Consider the following 22,901-nt stretch of genomic DNA (forward strand, 5'->3'; position numbering starts at 1 on the left):
GCCGGCCTCTGCTATTGAACTTATTTTAAAGATGTTTTACATATTTTGCACATATGTTTTACATATTTTATTTGATAAGTTCTTAGTTTCCTGCTCTCTTCATTGAATAAAGTAAACGTTAGCATTTAATATGGAGTGACATTGTGGCGCAATGGGTTCTACTTGCTTTCAGTGTAGCATCCCATATCACTGTGTAGGTTTGAGTCCTGATGGCTCCACTTCTGATCCATCTTCCTGCTTATGTGTCTGGCAAGGCAGAAGTACTTGGGCTCTGCCACGTATTTGGAATATGTAGATGGAGTACCTGGCTCCTACACCTGGCTGTTTCAGCCATTTGGGAAGTAAACTAGTAGATAGGAAAATATTAAACATTTTACTGCTGTTCTAGGACAAAGAGGCTTTCAGGACATCTTGTGATGGGATTATTCATTGCTCAGATGTTTATTGAGGGCCAGTTGCAAGCTCTTTCCTGTGGTTCTGTCAGTCTGTACCACCGGGCCCCCCCCCCCCCCGCCCCCGCCCCCGCCCCCCTTTGTAAAGTCTGTTGGAATTTCAAGTCTTAGCTCTGGGAGACCTGGGGAAATATTTGACAGAATACATGGGCTCCTGGAAAGGTTTTCAGCTGTGTTGCTCTTTCTGGCACTCACTTCCAGTGGATAAAGTTTAGTGAAATGGGTAAGTTTCACATGTTGGTCAAATCTGGTGTTTAGGCAACTTTTTCTTTTTCCTTTTTTTTTTTTTTTTTTTTTTTTTTGCTTAAGGAATTTGAACAGTTCGTAGCAGAATGTTTCTGAAACTTTTGTTACAAATTACGAATGAGGATACCTGAGACACATTAATTCATTAATTTGAATTTTTGCCATTGGGAGAGTTTAGGTGATGTCTCTGAATTCTTATGAAAGGTGATTGCCTCCCCCCCTTCCTCCTCTTGGGAACATACTGATGTAGAAGAATATTCTGTCATTAGTAAGACTAATTCTAGTCTTGTGTCTTTGGGAAAGAGTATGAGTGAGAACATTTCCAAAGCATGTTTGTGTGATTATTTTTAACCAGCATGAGTATATTCAGTAATTAGTTTCTTCATCAGCTGTTAAGTATATAGATTCTATATATGCATTAAGTGTATATTTATATTATCACTATTATCTTTAACCTCTAATCATTATTTGTAATAATAAACAATAAAATACAGTGAGTTATGATAGCTAATCTACATATAATTTTCTAAGGTAACTGCTGTAGGAAAAGAATAATATAAATGACTCTAAGGGTACTTCAAGGTAGATTTATGAACTGTTATATTACCTCAGTATAAATAATTTTGAGGCAAATGTTATTAAAATTAATTCTAGGAGTCATTATTATATATTTGAAGTGAACTTTGGAAGGTGGTAGAAACAATACAAACTCATGTAAATATTGGGAAATAGTATGTATGGCAGAGCTTAGATTGAGGTACCAGCAATCAAGATCCTACTCATGAATGTTCACGAGACATAGGACAAACAACTATCCTTCTGCGGACCTCAGTATCATCACCCGTAAAATCACAATGCTAGCTGGAATGTACTCCTGTGCTCTAGTTCTGTCATTTACCATCAGAGATGGAGGAATATTTTTTATTTACCTAACAAAGTGAGAGGATGATTAGTTGTTACAGGATTCTGTATGGGCACCTGCATGGGCATAGTCTGTTTTCTTTTTCTGATTGTCCCTTCCTTGTGGAGTTGTATTTACCTTTAGCTGTAGGACAGTTGCTTTTACTTTTCTCCAGGAGGTAGCCTCTCCTATGCTTAATATATCTGTTCCTCCAATATGTCCTCTTCCTTCTCTCTGGCCTTATTGGCTTTCTTTTAATGTTCACCACTTCTCTTCCTTTAGGTACCAAGTTTTGAGTCTGATTATCGTAGAGACTGTGAGTCCCTCCCTACTACCAAGTACACACTTTATACATCTGCTCATGTATCCCTTTATTTGACCTGAAGAATTTTCAAACTATGCACTGTTTATACTTTGAACATCTGTTTTCATCTTACAAATAATTGGGACCCACATCTCCCTTCTACCAGTCCTCAGCTTGCTTGTGGGGACCTTGAAGTTGGGGTCCATGTGTTTTGTTTTGCCTTTGAATCATCAGTACTTAACACATGGGGCCTGGTAATTGGATTGATGCCATGTAAATAATTCTAGTATTGAATCAGGAGAGTGTTAACTTGTTTTAGATCACGTAAGGCAGGCAAAGAAACAAATAGAATGTTTTATAACTGTTCTTTTTTGAAATGTAAGTAGTGTTAAGTGTACCAAGTTTCCCGAGATTTCTAAGTAGCTGCAGATTTGTATAGCTCCAGGTGTAAACCTGGAGACATATATTTCTGGCCACTGTGTGTGGCAGATTTGCCGAGTAAGTGTTCATGAACACAGGTTTGTGTTGAGACTTTAGAGGAGCTGATGATTTATTTAAACATTTCTGGCGTGAAGGTTTAAGGGAAAACGAATCCTCAGAGTAAGCAGATAGAAAAGTGCTTTGGCAGTCAGTGGTAGAGTATTTATTTTCTTGGAATGAATATTGACTTTGGTGCCAGAAGACCTGTTTTAAAATCCCAATCTGTCACTTACCCGCTGAATGACTTAGGGCAAATCACTATACTCCCTTCATCGTGAGTTTCTTTAACTGCCAAATGGAGGCATAATTTATTCTTTGTCTACTTAGAGGATTGATAGGATTCAGGGCTATGCTATGCGTAAAAAGTGCTTTGTAAATGGTTGAGAACTAATATTCATAATTTCTATTCTAATACATTTATGGAAATAAATATTTAAAGATTTATTTATTTATTTTGAAAGGCAGAGTTAGAGAATCTTCCATCTACTGGTTCACTCCACAGATTCCTGCAACAGCCAGGGCTGGGCCAGGCCGAAGCCAGGAACCAGGATCTTCCAGGTCTCCTACATGGGTGCAGGGGCTCAAGCAACTGGGCCATCTTCTGCTGCCTTCCCAGGTGCATTAGAAGGGAATGAAATCAGAAATGGAGCAACTGGGACTTGAACCAGTGCCCAAATGGATCTAGGGGCTTCAAGTGGTGGTTTTACCTACTACACCACAGTGCTGGCTGCAGAGTTTTTTAAAATTTTTTAAAATTTTTAGTAGTTTTTAAAAATCTGAACTTGCCATGATGCATATATGTATAACAGAGTGGAGTCTCAGAGATAAATAAAATATGATTCTTCTTTCTAAGCACCATGTATGAGAGGGGTTAATTGCTAGGGGATAAAGAAGTCAGATGGTGCTTTGAATCCCTTTCTCCCACATCAAGCACACACAGAATGAAGAAGAAACTTTCAGATTTGCTTTGTAGAGAATGAGATAATTGTGGCCTAAGAGGACATGTCTTAAGGTATGAAAAGGTCCAAGATCAGGAAAAATTTTTCAGGATGTTTTTAGAAAAGTTAAGAGAGGATTACAGCATCTTGGACTTGCATGAATTTTATTCAACAAATAGTGAAATTGTGTTAGATAGTGTATGAGTTAGAAATACCATATTAATCAGGATAGATATAAAGTTAGTTCAATGCCTTTAGATTAGATCATTTGTTCCGTGTTAAATAGTATTTATAAACAGAGGGGTTTTTTTAATTATATTTATTTGAGAGTTAGAGTTGCATAGAGAGAGAGGGAGAGACAGAAAGGTCTTCCATCCACTGGTTCATTCCCTAAATGACCACAATGCTGGAGCTGGGCCAGTCTGAAGCCAGGAACTACGAACTTCTGGGTCTCCCATGAAGGGGTGCAGGGGCCCAAGCACTTGGGCCTTCTTCTGCTATTTTCCCAGGCCACAGCAGAGAGCTGGATTGGAAGAGGAGCAGCCCGGACAAGAACTGGTTCCCATATGGGATGCCAGTGGCTTAGGTGAAGGATTAACCTACTGCACCACAGTCCAGCCCCCAGAGGTATCTTTACCTTATGACTTTGGGCAATATTAAGTGACATGCCTCAACTTCCTCTCAAAACATTCAGGTGGTTCTGATGCCCACTTTAACAGGTAATTGTATACATTCAATATCCTACTGCCTACAAAGTACAAGTCACAGCTCTCGATGTGTTGTAAGTGCTTTACGCATGATAGCAGTCATGTATTCACGTAACAAATATATTCTACGTGGAATGAAGATTTTTAAACACGAACTTCATGAGTCTTATATTAATAAGGACCTTTGGTTCCAAATGACATAAACACATCTTAAGCTAAAAGTATATTTGCCAGTGTTTTTGGGAATTAACTAGAAGCATAAGTAATTTTAGGTGCTAAAATCTCTCACTGGGTGTCTGTTTTGGTCATTGCCTTCACACTCCCTCTCTGTATTCCTACTTGTTTTACCCCTGCCTTGTCTTTTTCCATTTTGAATGGAGAAGCTGTGTACTTATAACTGAGTATTTGATTATTGCTGAATTGTAGAATTAAATCTTTTAAAGAATGAACAAGTTACATGGCACGAGGTTGAGGTAAGCATGTTTAATGTAAATATTTCTTCACTGATACATGAGCTCCCCGAAGGGAGTGCCCTATTAGTCTTTTTAATGATCACTTCCCTACTGCCTGGCGCAGTGTCTGACATGAAACTGTGCACAGTAGATATTATTTATTTATTTATCTATTTATTTGAAAGTGTTACAGAGAAGCAGAGACAGAGAAAGGGAAGTCTTCCATCCACTGGTTCTCTCTCAATATAGCCATTATGGCCAGAGCTGATCCGATCCAAAGCCAGGAACCAAGAGCTTTTTCCAGGTTTCCTATGTGGGCACAGGGCCCAAGCAGTTGGACCATCTTCCACTGCTTTCCGGGGTTCATTAGCAGGGAACTGAATTGGAATTGGAGCAGCCGCAACTCAAACTGGTGCCCGTATGGGATGCAAGCACTGCAGGCCAGGGCTTTAACCCGCTGTACCACAGTGCCAGCTCTAAACATTTGTTAAATGAACAGTCTTATTGAAGGAATTCTTTATTTGAAGTTATTTTTCATTAAGATAATGGAAAGTAGAACATAAGTTATTGCGCAACTTGATAATATTTAATGATACATTGAATGAGCAGCCCATGGTACTAACTTCTACTGGTTAGCATTTTTATTTATTAACTTTAGCGCTATTAATAGATTCTGTTTGCAAATGTTAAGACTCTTTGGATGATGGTAGGAGCTGCATTCTTTCAAGGTTTTGTGTAGAGAAAATGCACTTGTAAGTCATAGTGATTTGTTTCTGGTTTAATTGCTCTTTCTAGAGAAATTTGTCCTAGAGAAATACTTTCAGAATACTTTTCAGTAAATATTAATAACTTTTTGAACTTTTTTAAAAGATTTATTTATATATTTACTTGAATGAGTTAGAGAGAGAGAGACAGGCAGACAGTCAGACAGATTCATCAATTGGCCCTAATGGCTGGAGCTGCGCCGATTCGGACCAGGAGCCAGGAGCTTCTTCCGGGTCTCCCACACAGGTGCAGGGGCCCAAGGACTTGGGCCATCTTCTACTGCTTCCCCAGGCCACAGCAGAGAGCTGGATTGGAAGAGGAGCAGCTGGGACTAGAACCTGGCGCCCATAGGTGCTTCATGCCAGGGCGTTAACCCACTACACCACAGCGCCGGACCTGAAATATTAATAACTTTAACTGCATGTTTCACTAGTTACTTTTAGATACAGTCATGTTTATATCTTAGATAATATTGTTAAATACCTTTGATGTATGAGATTAACTTTGCATAGCTGCTTGCTTTAAATATTAGAAAGATGAGAATACAGTGATAACTGGTAGCAAAAATATTTACTGGGGCCAGCACTGTGGCGAAGTGGGCTAAGCTTCCCTCTGCCATTCCGGCATCCCATATGGGTGCTGGTGCAAGTCCCAGCTGCTCCACCTCCAATCCAGCTCTCTGTTATGGCCTGGGAAAGCAGTAGAAGGTGTCCAAGTGCTTGGGCCCCTGTACCAGCGTAGGAGATTCAGAAGAAGCTCCAGTCTCCTGTCTTCAGATCAGCCCAGTTCCAGCTGTTGTGGCCATTTGGGGAGTGAACCAGTGAATGGAAGACTTTCTGTCTCTCCCTCTCTCTGTAACTTTGCCATTCAAATAAATAAATACCTTTTAAATATTTACTGACTGACTGGATCATGTTAATATTTTACTTAGTGCTAAGCACGCTGAGCCTCACTTGATGCACATATGTATGCTAGTGCACACATGCCGTGCCCTTCAGTCCAAACAGTGATCCATATACATGTCTGCTCAGCACAGGGCTCCCTAATGGAAGCATCCGTGGGATTTTGTGAATTTAAAAGTAAATCTCATTCCTCTTCATGATGTAATGAGATATTTTTATTAAAATCAATAATTGAATTATTGTAAAGGAAGTCAAAATTTATGTATATACTGCATTTTTTAAAAACGAGTTACAGAGAGAGGTAGAGACAGAGAGAGGTCTTCCATCCGCTTGTTCACTCCTCAGGTGGCTGCAATGGCCAGGGCTGCGCCGATCTGAAGCCAGGAGCCAGGAGCTTCTTCCGGATCTCCTAAGCAGGTGCACTTCCCAAATGGCCACAACAGCCAGTGCTGGGTCATCTGGGGCTCTACGTGGGTGACAGGGACCTAAGCACTTGGGCCATCTTTGCTACTTTCACAGGTGCATTAACGGGGAGCTGGATCAGAGCAGAACAGCCAGGACTCAAACCTGTGCTATCATATAGGATACCTATGTCATAGGTGGCAGATTAACTCCCTGCACCAACACATAGGTCTGTACATTTATATATTAAGTAATCTTAATTCCTCTTTCAAGCATTGCAGGTACTTGTAAATTTTCCTTCAGGCTGCCTATTCTATATCCTTGCTGCTACTCTTTCACTGAAACTACCATCCCTCTGCCATCATCTCTGTTTTAATCTATAAGAATCCTAGAAACCGTTCTGCATGAAAAGAAACTCTTAGAAAAATCCCAAGGTTAATCAAAATTTATTTACCATATACTTCATATAAAGTAAGCATAGAGCTGTTATCCTTGAAAATTACTACAGGAGATGCAATAGTTTTATTTCTTTTTTTTTCCAGCCACTTTATCTTATTCATGGATGATTTAATTATAATGGTATGATTATTGTTTGAATAAATGGTCCCTCTGAAAAAACACTGTTCTCAAATTTCTATATCTGCTATGTTGTATTTTGTTGTTCTATTAGCTTTTTTTTTTTTTACTATTTTTAAAGGATTTAATTATTTATTTTTTTGAAATTCAGAGAAAGAGAGAAAGCAATTATTCTCCAAATGGCTGCAATGGTCAGGACTGGATGGATGCTGAAAACTTCTTCTGGGCCTCCTGCCTGGTGGCAGTGGCCCAAGTACTTGGGCTATTACCACTGCTCTTCTAGGTGCATTAGCCAGTATGCTGGATTGGAAGTGGAGTAGGTGGGACTTGAATTGGTACTCTATGGGATGTGGGCATCTCAAGACATTTCTTAACTTGCTATACCTCTAGGTCAGCCCATATTAGTTAGTCACTATAACTATAATACTGGATAGGAGAAATAGGAAGGAGGATTTATTTTCACTTATAGTTTTGGAGGTTTATAGTCCAAGTTGAGTGGTCCACTGGTTCAGGCATATAATGAGGTCAGAAGATGGCAGCAGGACAACCACATGATGAGCCAGGCACAAAGACAAAGACCATGTTTATTCATGTGGTGTCTCTTTGTACAGCCATCAGGATTCCAGTGGTGCTTCCCCTATAGCAGTCCAATCCAATCCAGTCCCCTCCCAAAGGCCTTTAGACACTACAATTAAATTAAGTCTCCTCTATCCCCTCAGAACCACCAGTTCATGACTTTGGGACATAAACATTCCTGAGTTGGGGAGCCATATACTGTTCAAAGTATAGCCATTGGGAAAAATAGGCTTTGGCAAGTTTTTTTTTAATGTATGGACCTAATTTGTGTTTATTTTTTATTTATTACTGGTTTTTGAAGTTGGTTTATTTTAACCTTCTTCCCCCAATTATAAAATGTTGACTATATGTCCCTTCCCTTCCCACCCAAAAACCCAATTTTGTGGCAATAGCAGAACTGTTGTTGGCAAAAATTTTTTGGATTCTAAATCTTACACTTAATCCTTGTGTATAATTAGAAAGAATATATTCTATCATGGGTCCCTACTTTGCAAAATACTGGCCTACTGAAGAGATTTTTCAGACATCCCATAAATGAAAATTTATTTTGAAGCTAAATATGTTAAACAAAATAAATGCTTGGTTCCTTCGCCAAAATGTTTGTGGTAGGAATTTTTACCATATCAGCTCCTTGCTTGAGGCATCTTCAGGAAGCCCTGGGAGCCCCCACGGATGCTACGGAATGCAGTTTTAGGGCCAGCATTTTGGCAGCAGTTAAAGCTACTGCCTGTGGCACTTGCATCCCATTTGGGCGCCATTTCAAATCCTGGCTGCTCTGCTTCTGCTCCAGCTCCCTGCTATTGCACCTGGGAAAGCAACAGAAGATGGCTCAAGTGGTTGAGCCACTGCACCCTTGTGGGAGATCTAGAAGAAACTCCTGGTTCCTAGCTTCAGCCTGACCTAGTTCCAGCTGTTGTGGCCATTTGGGAGTAAACCTGCAGATGGAAGATTTCTCTCCATCTCTCCCTTTCTCTTATTTATTTCAAATAAATAAATAAATCTTTAAAAAAGTGGAATGCTGTTTGAATATCAGCCACTTTACTAACACAGTTATTATTATCTTTTGGAGATGTTTTAGAGAGGTTAGTATTAAGATGTTAGGCTTTCTACATTGTCGATAGTTGATGCCAATTAATAATACCTCATATTTTTTTCATGATAATGAAACAAAATATTAATAGCATGGATGATTCATTTAGTACTTAAAACATTTTCAATTCATTAGGTAATATGAAATATATTATTTTTGTAAAACATGAGCCTGCTCTGTCCATGGAGAGAGCCGACTGATTCTCAGAGCCAGCTGCCTGTCATTTCTCCACCCTGGCAGACTGAGTACAGGTGCCCATGGTAGAATGAGAGGATGGGAGCATCTCACAGGCTTAACTGCCCCAATCTCTGCCAGACTCAGGCCAGACTCAGTGTTATTGGGGACTGCTGTTTTTTCCATCAGATAAAGTTCCCTAGTCTTGCATGCTTGAGCAATAGCAGCCTGTGCTTGCCTTAATAAGAGTTCTTCCTCCATTCTAGTCTATGGGGACTCTTGTGGAGGTTGGGAGGGGATGGGAAGCAGACAGTGTGCTCTTTTTTTTTTTTTTTTTCCAGTGTTAGGTGGGCATCCTGATCCCTGCTAGGAATCCAAGCCAGACTAAAAGTCAGTGTGGTTCCCAAGGTTCTCCCTCCAGCAAAATCGACAGTTACATGGGTTGCTGCAGACTCCTCTCAATTCTAAGAAGATGGCATTTCCTCCTGACTGAACCTGTTGCCAGTATGAGCTAATGGAGGTGTCTGTAATTTATTTAAAATGCGATTGTCTTTTTTGTTTTTTAAAGATTTATTTATTTATTTGAGAGTGAGTGTTACGGAGAGAGGGAGAGACAGACAGTCCATTCTACCCGGTGGTTCACTCCTCAAATGGCTGCAGCTGATCTGAATCCAGGAGCCAGGAGCTTCTTCCTTGTCTCTCACATGGGTGCATTTGGGCCATCTTCTGCTTTCTGAGGCCATCAGCAGGGAGCTGGGTTGGAAGTGGAGTAGTTGGGACTCAGTCTGGCACCCATATATTATGGGCGCTTACTCTTCTACTACACCACAGTGCCAGTCCACCATTGTATTTTGCTTGAACATGATCAAAGGAGGGTATGTCCCTGGAGGAGAGGTGGCCCCTTAAGAAGTGGTAACATTCTTCCTGTTCACATCTCCATGGTGATTGATGAGGAAACAGGAATGGGATATGAGATAGAAAACATATCCTGAGTTTCTGAATAGACAGGTCTGTCTGCCACCCCTGTCATCTACCTTATTTAAGTGAAGTAAATCCCAGAAGCTTTTGATCTCATCATTGACATGGAAGCAGTTGCAGAATTTGTATTGCAAGCCTCAGCACAAGGTTTGGGATTTTTTTTAATTTTTGACAGGCAGAGTGGACAGTGAGAGAGAGACACACACAGAGAGAAAGGTTTTCCTTTTGCTGTTGGTTCACCCTCCAATGGCCGCCACGGCCGGCGCGCTGAGGCCAGCGCATCGCGCTGATACGAAGCCAGGAGCCAGGTGCTTTTCCTGGTCTCCCATGGGGTGCAGGGCCCATGCACTTGGGCCATCCTCCACTGCACTCCTGGGCCACAGCAGAGAGCTGGCCTGGAAGAGGGGCAACCGGGACAGAATCCGGCACCCGACCAGGACTAGAACCTGGTGTGCCGACGTGCAAGGTGGAGGATTAGCCTATTGAGCTACAGCGCCGGCCTGGGATGTTTTAAGATCTCAGTATATGGTCACTGTGATGAGCTGTAGTCATATTTGTCAGTTCATTTTCACTGACTTTTCAACCCTTCACCTGTATAAGGCAAGTCAGGTACAGAAGCTTATGCCTATAAAAGGAGCATGTGTGTAATTATACAGTTGTTATTGGTTAAAAAAAAAAAGGACCTTGGAGCCTTGGGCTTGATTCTTCTCAGGGGGAAAATTGAGCATAGAAATAACAGAAGGACATCTAAGTCAAGGAGAAAACCACTATAAACAACCTCAGTTGGGGCAGAAGCAGAGAGAGCAACCTGTTTTAGTACTGACCTGTCTGAGCATAGCATGAAGCTGGAAGGCTTATGCCCTCTGTGGTCCTGCAAGGTAAGACAGTTTCAGCAGCACTGTTAGTGCAGCAGCAAAGGAGCCTGTGGCAGCTGCCTGGGACAGCAGAGTGACAAAGGTGTGGGCATTGTGGTGCTGAGAACATTTCTTCTGAAGCACTTTACTGATATCCCCAGGGCAACACAAAGGAATGAGGGAGATTTTGAAGGAGTAAATGGAGATAAAAGAGTATTCTTTGAGAAGTACTGGCAAACAAATAAATGGACTGGGCATATCTTGAAAGGAGAAGTGCGAAGAAGACAGGTCTATCAAAAAAAACCTGAACCAGAGAAATGGATTCAGTGCATTTTGAAAAGCATGGGTTTATCTGCTAAGATTTCTAAGTATCAGCCTAACAGTATTCAATTCAAGACAATGTTTATATCACAGCCACCAGGCAAATATCATTTTCTGTTTTTTGAGTAAGCCACCCAAAAATGTGCTTAGAAGATTGTTTTCCTTGGCCTTCAAAATAAATTTATTCTTAAAAATCCACAGAGGACTGGTTTAAACAAAAATGTTACCCTGTAAACTGTCTGATTGTTGTGGTTCCTAGTTTATTAGTTATTTGTAGTTTTTCTTGTTAGCTGAGCTGTTGGAAATATTTGTTTTATCTGAGAAAAAGCACTCTCCACAAGCCAGTTTTTGTATTTGAAGATATAGAATGGTAGACATTTTAATTTGATGGTTTTCAAGGGATCAAAAAAATGTGAGACTGATAATAATGATAATGTGGTTCTTTAACCAAAATTTCTTGAACATTTCCTCAAGTTTATTGGATATGTGAGTCAGTAGTTCCGGCTTAACTCATTGTGTTACAGCCATCATTAAACAGTGAGCTCTTACATGTTACTTATTTGAATCTTTCAGTGTTCTGGGAGGTAGGCAAGGCCTGGCAAGTGTTCAGTGACTTGTGAAGCTCTAGATATTTTCTGCCAATTCTAGTCTAGTGTGTGTTTCACTCTACAGAGGAAAGTAATGGTGAAAACATGAAATTGTGTGTACCTTGTTGTTTCGTTGCATTTCTTTATGATGTGTATGGAAGCTGATTGAGGTTACTTGGTTTCAAATCGCTGCAATTACTCATGCAGAAAGTACTACGGACTTGATTTCAAATCGCTGCAATTACTCATGCAGAAAGTACTGCGGTGGGATTAGCCTGGTTTTCCTGCAGAGAAGACAGGGTCCACCAGAACTGAGCAGCCATGTTCTTGCAGGCAAGCAATGTCTGTCAGATAGCACAAATCTCCTGCAGGTGTGGATGCCACATAATTTCTGATTGGAAAGTATTATGTGAAGATTGGGCTATTTATTGTTGTTAGTGGAAGAAAAAGTAGCTGGAGGAAAAACATAAAAAGAAGTTCTGGCATAAACAGATTATTTATACAAAAAAGGTAGTGAGGGAGCTAACCAGCAGGTTTAGGCATGAGGGAGGTTGTATAGAATTGGAACCGAGGAAAGGTCCTTGGATGTGGTAATTAGAAGAGAGTGCTCTTTCATACATTCATACATTCATTCATCCCAATTGATTGCCCTGTCAGAATCAACTAGGAAGCTTTTTACAGACTGAACTTGCTTGGTTCTATGTCCCCAGTGGATGTATGCCTGCATACATCCTTCATTTGTCATTTATTGCTGGAAATGAGAGGTATCTGTTCTTTTAATGGTGTAGAGCAGAAAAGATGTTTAGAAACCCTAAAATAGATTGTCTTTAAGTGCCCTTTCAGCCTTATGACTGGAATGTAGAAAGTAAAATTATTGTTTGACCCATTGAGTTTTACTGATGAAGTGAGATAATTGAGTAAAGGAATGGTAGTATCATTTGAGCAAGATTTTGGAATTGCAAAGATGATACATGTTTGTATATTGCTTCTTAAGTGCAAAGTGAGACAGCGATATGAACTCAGTGTTCATGGTAGGTAACCAGATGAATTGGTTTTGGATGATTTCCTAAATATTTAAAACTACTACTTTTTTCTATATGTTGCATTTGATGATAAACCAAAGAATAGCATTATTTGATGATTACTTCCCATTCTTATTGGTATTATTACTTATCTTTATTTATTTATTTTTTTTTGTAAGATTTTGTTTACTTATTTGAGAGGTAGAGTTAGAGAAAGGGAGAGACAGAGAGAAAGGTCTTTCAGAGTTCATTCTCTAAAAGGCTGCAAAGGCCAGCAATTGGGCTGATCTGAAGCCAGGAGCCAGGCGCTCAGGGACCCAAGCACTTGGGCCATGCTATCCTCCACTGCCTTCCCATGTCATAGGCAGGAGGTTGGATCAGAAGAGAAGCAGCCGGGAAATGAACCAGTGCTCATGTGGTAGAGACCCTGCCTACTAATCCATAATGCCCAGCATTTATCTTCAGTTTTAACTCTTTTTTCTGTCAGACCCTGTGACAGGGTCTCCAGCTTATTCCAGGAACTTTGTACATAGTTTATATATGAAACTTTATGCAGCTAAGTCATATTATTGAAATATGATTTCAGAAAGCATAGGAAAAAGTTGTACAGAATATTCTACAGGGATAAACATGGAATTGGGTAGGTTCAACTTAAGTAAGTTAATAACTGAAAGAGGAAAGGGAGAGTGTCCTCCCCTTGACATCATTTTCTGCCAGTTGTGTTTCATGGATATTGTTGCAAGGTTTTTCTGAGTTTCGTGATTGGGTTCTCCTTTGGACATAGTGCACATCTTATGTATGAAGTTGTGATTGGGAATAACTACATCTTTCAGTGGTTTCTGAAGCTGTTGAATTATAGCATGGTTGGATAACCACAAGAATTTTATTAATAATCATTTATGATCCGAAAATGCACTGGATCCGTTATATAACTTGAAAATAAATTCAAACATTGTTCCAAATCTAAAGAAGAAAAATAGAACCAATTAAACCAATCATCTTGCGAAGATCGGAACAGCTACAACTGGGAAATAGCCTTCTTATAGAAAAGAATTTAGGAAATGAAGGTAATAAGGGCTTCCTGGGAAGAGAGGTCAGAGGGAACTGAATTACTGTGATTGCAATCTTAGAGGAGTAAACAAAAGAAGCTGGAGTAGTGCTGTCTTATTTTTCCTTCTTCCCTCTGCAGTTGCTCACATACTTCTTCTGTGAACAGTTGGTTAACCTTCAGGTTGAAGAGCTTTATCTTTGCCAATTTTTCAGAAATGAATCTGGATATATAAAGATCTCCACCTACATCTCACTCTTTAGCAGGCATGTGCCAATGCACTTGTGCATGTGAATGAGTGTGAGAGGTGACCTCTTGACTGAGATATACACACACACGTGTATGCCTTTTCTTTTCTGAGTGTATACGTGGTATATTCCAGGGATCAAAACTGACATGAATATTGATGGGTGATTGTCATTTAGTTATGCTAGCATTTTATCTTTCTAATTCAGTAGGATTAGTTTCATTAGTAGTACCTTAAGGAACAAGATATACGGTTGAATTCTTATTTAGCTACAACAGATCCATTTAAGTTTTACATGTTGTTACTGGCATTAAATGCAACAAAGGGTATTGTTAACTGTGTTTAAATAATTTACTATAGTAAATAGTAACTGTACTTCATATATATGGATTAGATAGACATATACAATGCAGGTCATCAAAACAAACATGTCATTTTTACTTGAAACAAAAAATGGTCAGTTAAATTTATTTTTACTATCCACAGCTTTCCTCATTATGAATGCCCGTGAATTATAGTATTTTTATAGGTTGTTATTTAAGATTTGTATGCTCACAGTAAAAACTTCAAGCTAGAAATGAGTTTCTATTCTGCAAGAAAAAAATTATTGATATAATCAAGAATTAGAAAATCACATAATCATAATACAAACAAATAAGGCTAGTAGTTTTTTGCTTAAAGCCTTTTGAAAATTACAGTGTTCTCAGGTTTGAGGGAAATATAAATGTTGGCATAATATCCTGCTTGTGAATAAGAATATTTTAATAGTTAAAAAGGTGATGAGCCAGTTTTTCTTAAAAATAAAAGCCAAAGCCAACCCACTGCAAAACAAAATATAATCAAAAGTAGCTCCAGAGAGCTGGAGTGCTGGAAATGTCTTAATGCTGTGATTGACTGCCCTTTGCTGAGTGGTTTATTTATTTAAAATGTGGTTGGGGTGGTGAACTCGGACACTGAGATAGGTAAGTTAGGTTTTCTTCCATTCAACGTATAAGGTATTTGATTATGCTTGATTTTCTAATCTCAGGTCATCTAAGTGGAGTTTGGCATACATGACATTACTTAAGAATTTATATCCTTATAATAGTACATGAAAAATTACAAATCTGAAATTTTTTTTATATTAATACTTTTAGGTATGCTATACCCCCGGAGCATGGGAAACGACTTGAAAGACTAGCTCAAGGTAAAATTACTTTCAGTGTTTCTTATCTTAATAGATTCTTTGTTTTTGAGGTGTTTTCACAGTGTAGCATGATACTCTTTTATTCTTTTCAAGTTACTGGGTATTAAAGGTTCCTCTAACTAAACAATTTAAATGTATTATGAGTATTTTTTTCATTGTTATTTTTGTTGACTGTTTAGTATTTTATCAAGTGATTTCAGTTGATTTTTTTTTTATAGTGGTTTCAGGTATGTTTTGCCTCTCCATAATGTATTCAAATCATTGTGCCAATAATTTCTTCCTTTTAACTTTTCCTTCTTTTTCCTTTATTTTTCCCTCTTTAAAGTTATGTTCTTCTAAAGAGTATTGTTGCTGTGTCTCAGGCAGCAAGTGTTTTACAACTACTTTATGTGGCTATATTGTTTCCACAAAGAATTGTGCTTTATCACCTCTGATACCCATTTCTGTGACCTCTACCTAGGAGTGCCCTTATGGATGTATGAAAATGAATGCCCCTGGTAATTCAATACATATGAGATTGTGTGCCTTCTTGGATGAGCAAAATTAAATTTACTTTACACCCAGCTTGAGTTTTTATCTTTCAATTATTTTTCCATCTTCATATCTGCCAGAATGAAGAGTTTTTCTGGGAGCTCTAGTGATGATTTCATCCTGTACCTGCTTGTGCTACTTTCCTCTTTCCTCATCTCTCTGAAAGATTTGACAGCAATCTTGCCTCATCTATTTACACTTGGGGAAGAGGCTCAGACCCAGTCCCTGCCATTCTTGTCTTTTGGTTTGCTAGCCACTCTTCCGAAAGAAGATTTAGGCTGGTCATGACTTATGTCCAGGAGAAAGTGGAGTTACATTGGACATTTGACAACTGAGGAGCAAGACATTCTGCCTTAATCCAGGATTGAGTCCTTGTGAGCACTATGTTTTTAGCCAAGTACTAAGCTAAATTTCACTGGTCTGTTTCATGTTAATAAGGATTTCTTATTCTGCATTCCAAATGCTTTCATTTCATGATGCACTGGGGACACTAAGAAACCCTAATTTTTTGATTTGACAGTTTTGGTCAGAAATTCTTAGTGACATCCAAAACTTAACATTTACTAATTTATAGAAGAATATTAGAAGGAGCAGTTACAATATATCACTTGTAAGAAGCATTAATAGAATTTTGGCAGGATAATGAGTATAAAGCCCCAAAATTAAAAAAAAAGCAATATATTATAGTGATGATAGCAATGTAATTGTAAGCTTGAACTTTGTTAGGGGCTATTTTTATGAATATTAAGGTGGATAAGTCCTGGTTCTGGATAATAGATTAGAACATGACTTAGAAGTTGATTACTATAATTATTAAATACATAATGAACTTTGTGATAAAACTATATGGTGAACTATCCTCTACTGTGTTATAATTATATTACCATTTTTATTAACCTCACCATCAGGGTGCTTTGAAAATGAAGCCAGTGTAAGCTTTAGAGTGTTGAATCACACCCCTAAGATTTCTGACATAAAGAGTCTGTTAGCACTTTAAAGTAAACTGTCTGAAACTGATATTACAGGAAAACTGTTACCTTTTTTAAAACAGTATAAGTGTTTGATAAATCTGAAAGATAAATAAGAACCTTAAATTCAATTACATGCATATTCAAAACCATTTTTGTGGTGTTATTTTGAGAAATGAATCAGGGAAAAAAGGTAGCATAGGATTTGTATCCACTCACCAGATGTTAGTCAAATTAATTGAATTCTGGTAAATAATTAAAATGATAAAATAAGGCAGTAAATGTGATGAAGCATTATAGAATGCCTAGGTCAAGGCAGCATTTGATACATACAATGAAAAGTAGACCCGGGTATTTTCCATTATCTTGTCTGCACATCATAATCATCAGACTTGCCTTTTATGCATGAATGCTTTCATCTTTGGTTTCTATTGAAATCTTGATTGACTGTGGCACCTACAGATATTTTATCTGAAAGATATTAGGCCTGCATCTAATAAAGCCAGGAGTTTGATTTTGCCCTTCAGCTGCTTTCTCATTTATACAGGTTTTTTCAATATTATGTAGACATAAATGTAATAAAAAAATCTCAAATGACTTGTTGCAGTTTTATACTTGTTTTGTTCATCTCTAATACCATTGCATTCTTTCTAATTTTTAGTCTGATACAATTGAATCACAAATATGGAGGAGAATAGAGGTATAATGTTAAATCATGAATGACAGTGTTGAGGAGATTTTCAGTTTTTAAAATGTCTAAATCTCATCTGTTTTAAAAGACTAACTTTGCTGTTATATTTACTTAAGCAAAATATAGATTAAAATAATTGGGGAAAAGTAAAAATTTTCCTCAGAGAGTATATTCTATTTGTATCTTGTGAATAAAGTACTGTAATTAAAAAAAATTGAAACTGATTTACATTGGTGAAAATTTTGGTTATTGGGAAAAATACTCATGTTCTTTACGACTTTGGGCAATGTGAGCTTGCATGATTAGTAGTAATATTGCTTCAAACAATGGAATAGTGGAAGTGAGTTAATTTTTTTAGATGGTTACATTTACTTGAAACAACCTTTATTATTTTGTCACATTATTAAAAAAAAAGGCAGTGTTCCTCCATAGAGACTACGAAAATTATCACTATGGAGTATTAATTTAGTTTTTGCTTAGTGTGTGTGTGTATAAGCCTGCAGAGCAGAGGGTCTTAGCCTTATACTCAGGGATCTCTGTGCCTATTGATGGGCTGAAAGTGGGAATTCTGTGCACTCCTTGAGATCATACTCAAAACTGAATTTCTGGGAAGCCGAATTTGAATATCCTAAGATGGTATGTCCTAAAAGAAGTTATGAGGTATAGCTGTCAAGATAATAGGATAGCAATAAATATCAAGTCATGACAAGTTTATGAACAGGTTCTGAATGATCTCTTCTTATATTTCTCTTCTGGAATTAAGAAAATCCCCTTTGTTAGCTCTCAAAATAATAATTATTCTCTTAAGCATTCATGTAGCTGATAGTCTGAAAATATTACATTATGATGCCTACTTTTGGGGATGGATGTTTATTTTAGTCTAGTGGTTAAGATGTTGGTAAAGACTCCTGTTTCACATTGAAGTACCCATATTCAACACTTAGCTTCATTTGCTGACTCCAGTGTTCCTGTTAATGCACACCCTGGGAGGTAGCAATGATGTCTCAAGAAATTAAGTGCCTGCCATTCATGTAGGAGACCTAGATTTGCTCCTGATTTCAGCCCTGGCTCATCCCCAGCCTTTTTGGGCAGGTGTAGAGCGAACCATCAGATGGGAACTTTTATCTCTGTTTCATAAATAAATGAGTGAATGGATGAACAAAAGAAAAATTCGGGTTTTGACAGGCTAGTAAATAAGATACCCTTGATTATAAATAATCAATTAAATGTCCATTTAATCCGTAAAAAATGAAGAAGTCCAGTGATATGTCTTCTAACTTCATGCCTAACTCATGCCTGTGGTATAGAGATGAATAATGAGTGGTATCTCAGGGTATATTTATTTGTATCTTTGTTGGCTCTATTTTATTAAAAATGTTGACACAATCCCTAAACTTAATTCCCTCATACTTTTTTTTTCTTTTAAATATTTTACTTATTTACTTGAGAAGTAGAGTCACAGTGAGAGGGAGAGACAGAGAGAAAGGTCTTCTGTCTGTTGGTTCACTATCCAGATGGCTTTAACAGCTGAAGTCAGGTGCTTCTTTCTGGTCTCCCATGTGGGTGCAGGGACCCAAGCACTTGGGCCATCTTCTACTGCTTTCCCAGGCCACAGAAGAGAGCTGGATAGGAAAAGGAGCAGCCGGGAATAGAACCGGCGCCCATATGGTATGCCGGAGCCACAGGCGGAGGATTAATCTACTGGGCAACAGTGCTGGCCCCAATTCCCTCATACTTTGATGTCAGTAATATTATTGTCTATCTTTAAATGTTTTTATATATATTATTCAGCCATGTTCTTAATAATTCTGAGAAGCGGCAAACAGAATAGGGAGAAATAACTCAGGAGGAGAATGCCACCTTGCAGGGGAAAGGAATTTTCATGGAAGGAAATGAGGATTTCTGTGATTCGATGGTGGAAATGGGGAAAGAGCAAGGAGGTTGACCCAGGAAAATCCTGATCAGCTTGACTCTGATGTTTTTGGTACCAGTGTTTTCTTCCATCTCTTCTCTTCCAAGTGGTTAAATATTGTCAGCTTCTCCAAATTAATGTTCATACACCCCCCCCCCCCCCAAAAAAAATGGATTCTTGAATTCAGGCTGGTTTTGTGGCCTACTGGATTAAGCTGCTGCCTGAGACACTGGCATTTCATATAGATACCAGTTAAAGACCTGACTGCTCCACCTCGATCCAGCTTCCTTGTTAGTGGCCTCGGAAAGCAGGAGAAGATGGTGTAAGTGGTTGGGGCCCCTGACATGCACGTGGGAAACCCAGAAAATCTCCTGGCTATGCACTGGCTCAGCCTTGGCCATTGTGGCCATGTGGAGAGTGAACCAGCAGATGGAAGTTCTCTGTCTGTAACTCTGACTTTCAAATGAATAAAGAAAAAAAAATCATTAACCTTGATTTTAAATTTTTTCCAAAAAGTGTTTGGGTGATTTAATAGTAACAGCCATGTTTATTTGTTAGTCATATGAGAGCAACAGGGTTGCTATAATTGACCAGTGAGCTTACTAAGAAATAATAATAATAGAATTAAAAAGTAGGGAATGTTCTATATGGGAAGCAGTCCACACAGCAGACTCATAGAATGACAATCACTTTAAGTAACACTCTGACCTCAGAATCAGACCTTAAGGCATTTGGATAAGGCTGAAAAGCCCATGAAAGCAATTCAGGCATGGAAAGCCAAGACACTGTGACAGAAAATATCCTACATGAAGGAGCTCTGTGAATGAGATGCCAGTGGAAAAAAGGGGCCATCAAAGAATGATGTACTGTTTTTTGAAGGGAGGAGAGAATTTCCACTTTGCTTATGGCCTTGTCTAAATACTGACAGAGTTTGTGGTCACAAAAGGCTTCCATAGTCTTCGCAGCTCATAGCAAGAGCCTGGATGACCACTAACATCATAAATAAGAGTGTTAATTGTTAAATTAACAACAGGAGTCACAGTGCACTTACTCTTATGTAGGACCACTGTCCTTAATGAGTTGTATTATGAGAATTAACTGCAAAACAGTACTTTTTACATTGTGTGTGTTTGTGTGCGTGTGTGTGCAAACTGTTGAAATTTATACTTGGTATAGAGTTAATCTTCTTTATGTAAATTTAATTAAAAATGAATCTTAATGAAGAATGTGATGGGAGATGGAATAGGAGTGGGGGTTGGAGGGTGGGTTTGGGGGGAAAACCATTATATTCCTAAAGTTGTGCCTATGAAAATTGCATTCATTAAATAAAAGCTTTAAAAAGTGGTATTTCTAATTTGTAGTTGAAAAAATTGAAAGAGTAATTTGGAAAAATAAACTATATTTCCACAAAATTCTAATAAGCGGCTCTTTCAGTCATAGACAATCTAGGAAGGACTTCTCCCACTCTCAGTTTTAGCGGCAATGCGGGTATGAAATGACTACTTGCTCAAGCTGAAGCATGTTCCACCGCAATTCTGTACTTGAGGATGCAGAATAGCCAAAGAGCTTTGTTCCATCCTAGAGGAGCATCCTTTTTCCCATCAGATTTGAAAGACTCATTAACTAAGAACCACCTCCCCTTCTAGATACATGTAAGTGAAGATGAACAGGGTTGAGGGAAGAACCCATTTCCACAGCTTCTCCAGATGGGCCCCAAAGGGCCGTTCCCTCAGTATGAGGCATCCAACCTTCCTTTTAACTAATGCCTGCTTTGCACAGGTGGCTATGGAAGACCAGGGTGCTTCCAGGTGTTCTGATGACCTGAATACCTCAGGGAGAAGCCCTAGGTACTTGGCCCACTATTGTTCTCTCCTGAACCACGGCCTCAGACTAGGCATGCAAGGCACATGCAGCATGGTCTTCCTGCCAGGCTCCATTTTGTAGCTGTTTGAGTCCACACCTGAGTGCACACTATGATGTTAGAGTTCATGGCTCTCGTGGTCTTGTTGATCTCCACTGACAATGCAGGAGGACCCTGGATATGGGCCCTCTTATCTCTGTTTCAGTACACATCAGTATCAGTTATTACAAATCCTGCTGTGCCAGAGATCTCAGAGCCTACCCCTACTGTGCATGTAAAACTGTGTACACATTGAGCTTCTTTCTCCCTCTCCCCTCCCCATCTCAGTATTTGGGAAGCAACACTCTATTCTCTACTTTTATGAGGTCAGTCTTTCTGGAATCCTCACAGCAGTGAGACCTGAGCGCATTTGTCTTTTCATGGTGATCCTCATGTCATTCAGTTCCATTGAACCTTGTCTAGGTGTACACAGGGGTTCTTCATCATGTAATTATGATTTTTATTCATGAAAAGCATTCACAAAATCCTCAAGAAAACGAAAACCTCAAGCAGCTCAGCTTGAGGACCCCTACTCTTGACTTGCCCCAATGTTATTCAGCAGGGGGAGGGCTTTTCTATAGTGGGTGCCAAGGCCAGTTGCTAGGGCATGTGGGGTATTAAAGCCAATGGCACAGCAAGATGATTTAGGGGTCAGTGTTTTTCTTCATTAGAATTTCTTTTTTTTTTAAGAAAATTTATTTATTTATTTGAAAGGCAGAGTTATAGTTAAGCAGAGGTTGGCAGACAGGGAGAAAGAGGGAGAGAGAAAGAGATCTTCCATCTGCTGGTTTGCTTACTGAATGATCCCAGGAATGAAGCCAGGAGCTAGGAGCTTCTTCTGGGTCTCCAACATGGGTGCTGGGGTCCAAGGACTTGGGCCATCCTCTGCTGCTTTTCCAGGTGCATTAGCGGGGAGCTGGATGGGAAGTGGAACAGCTGGGATTTGAATTGGCACCCATATGGGATGCTGGCACTGCAGCCAGCAGCTTTACCTACTACACCACAGGGCCAGCCCCTACAAGAATTTCTTGTTGCTCAAGATTGTGAAAGAGTGGCTATCTCATTGGTATGTATGATTTAGTGAACTGGCAAATCTTATGGAATGTTTATTAAAATATGCCAAATTTTAGAGATGACTTCTTTTTAAAAAATAAATTGAAGTTTATTTTATTTTTTGAGAGGCATTGCGAGTGGCGGGGAGGGGAAGGCTCTTCTATCTTCTTCTTCACTCCTCAAATGTTCTAAACACCAAGGCTGGACCATGTGGAAAGTAAGAGTCAAGAACTCAATCTGAGTCTCCCACATGGGTGGCAAAGACCCCAATTACTTGAATGATCACCTACAGCCTCCCAGGGTGTGCCTTAGCAGAAAAACTGGAACAAGAATGGAGCTAGGTATCAAACCCAGGCACCCTGACATGGTATGTGGGCTCACCAAGCAGCATATCAACTGACAAACAAAATCTTCCCTATAGAGATGATTTCTTTTAAATAAATCATTTTAAAAAAGGACCTCAAGAAAGTAAATACTGAAAATTGATTTGAAATACAAAATGAACTTGCTTGCAAAAGTTTTGAACCATGCTTCATTGTCTCTTACTGAAAATTCTATTTGTCTTAATGTTATCTTTTCTATGCTGCTTTATTTTCTTAAGTTTCCTATATAAGTAACTTCAAAGTTGATTATTTTAT

General features: G+C 38.9%; 1 protein-coding gene across 12 annotated transcripts in view; it reads left to right on the top strand.

Annotated features, from left to right (window-relative positions):
• The window catches only part of KDM4C (lysine demethylase 4C), a 351,443-nt gene that overhangs the window by 73,119 nt on the left and 255,423 nt on the right, over nt 1-22,901 (top strand). For all 12 annotated transcript variants that reach the window (XR_016210339.1, XR_016210337.1, XR_016210340.1 and 9 more), the window contains one exon: nt 15,159-15,208. Coding sequence is in view for 7 of the 12 variants with exons in the window: in XM_051858176.3 (XP_051714136.2) it covers nt 15,159-15,208 (50 nt within the window). In the remaining 5 variants the exon portion in view is untranslated. The remainder of the gene's footprint in view (nt 1-15,158; nt 15,209-22,901) is intronic.

This window comes from Oryctolagus cuniculus, chromosome 1 (assembly GCF_051225735.1).
Source record: "Oryctolagus cuniculus isolate XC-2025 breed Fujian yellow rabbit chromosome 1, ASM5122573v1, whole genome shotgun sequence".
In the NCBI taxonomy this organism is placed as follows: Eukaryota; Metazoa; Chordata; class Mammalia; order Lagomorpha; family Leporidae; genus Oryctolagus; species Oryctolagus cuniculus.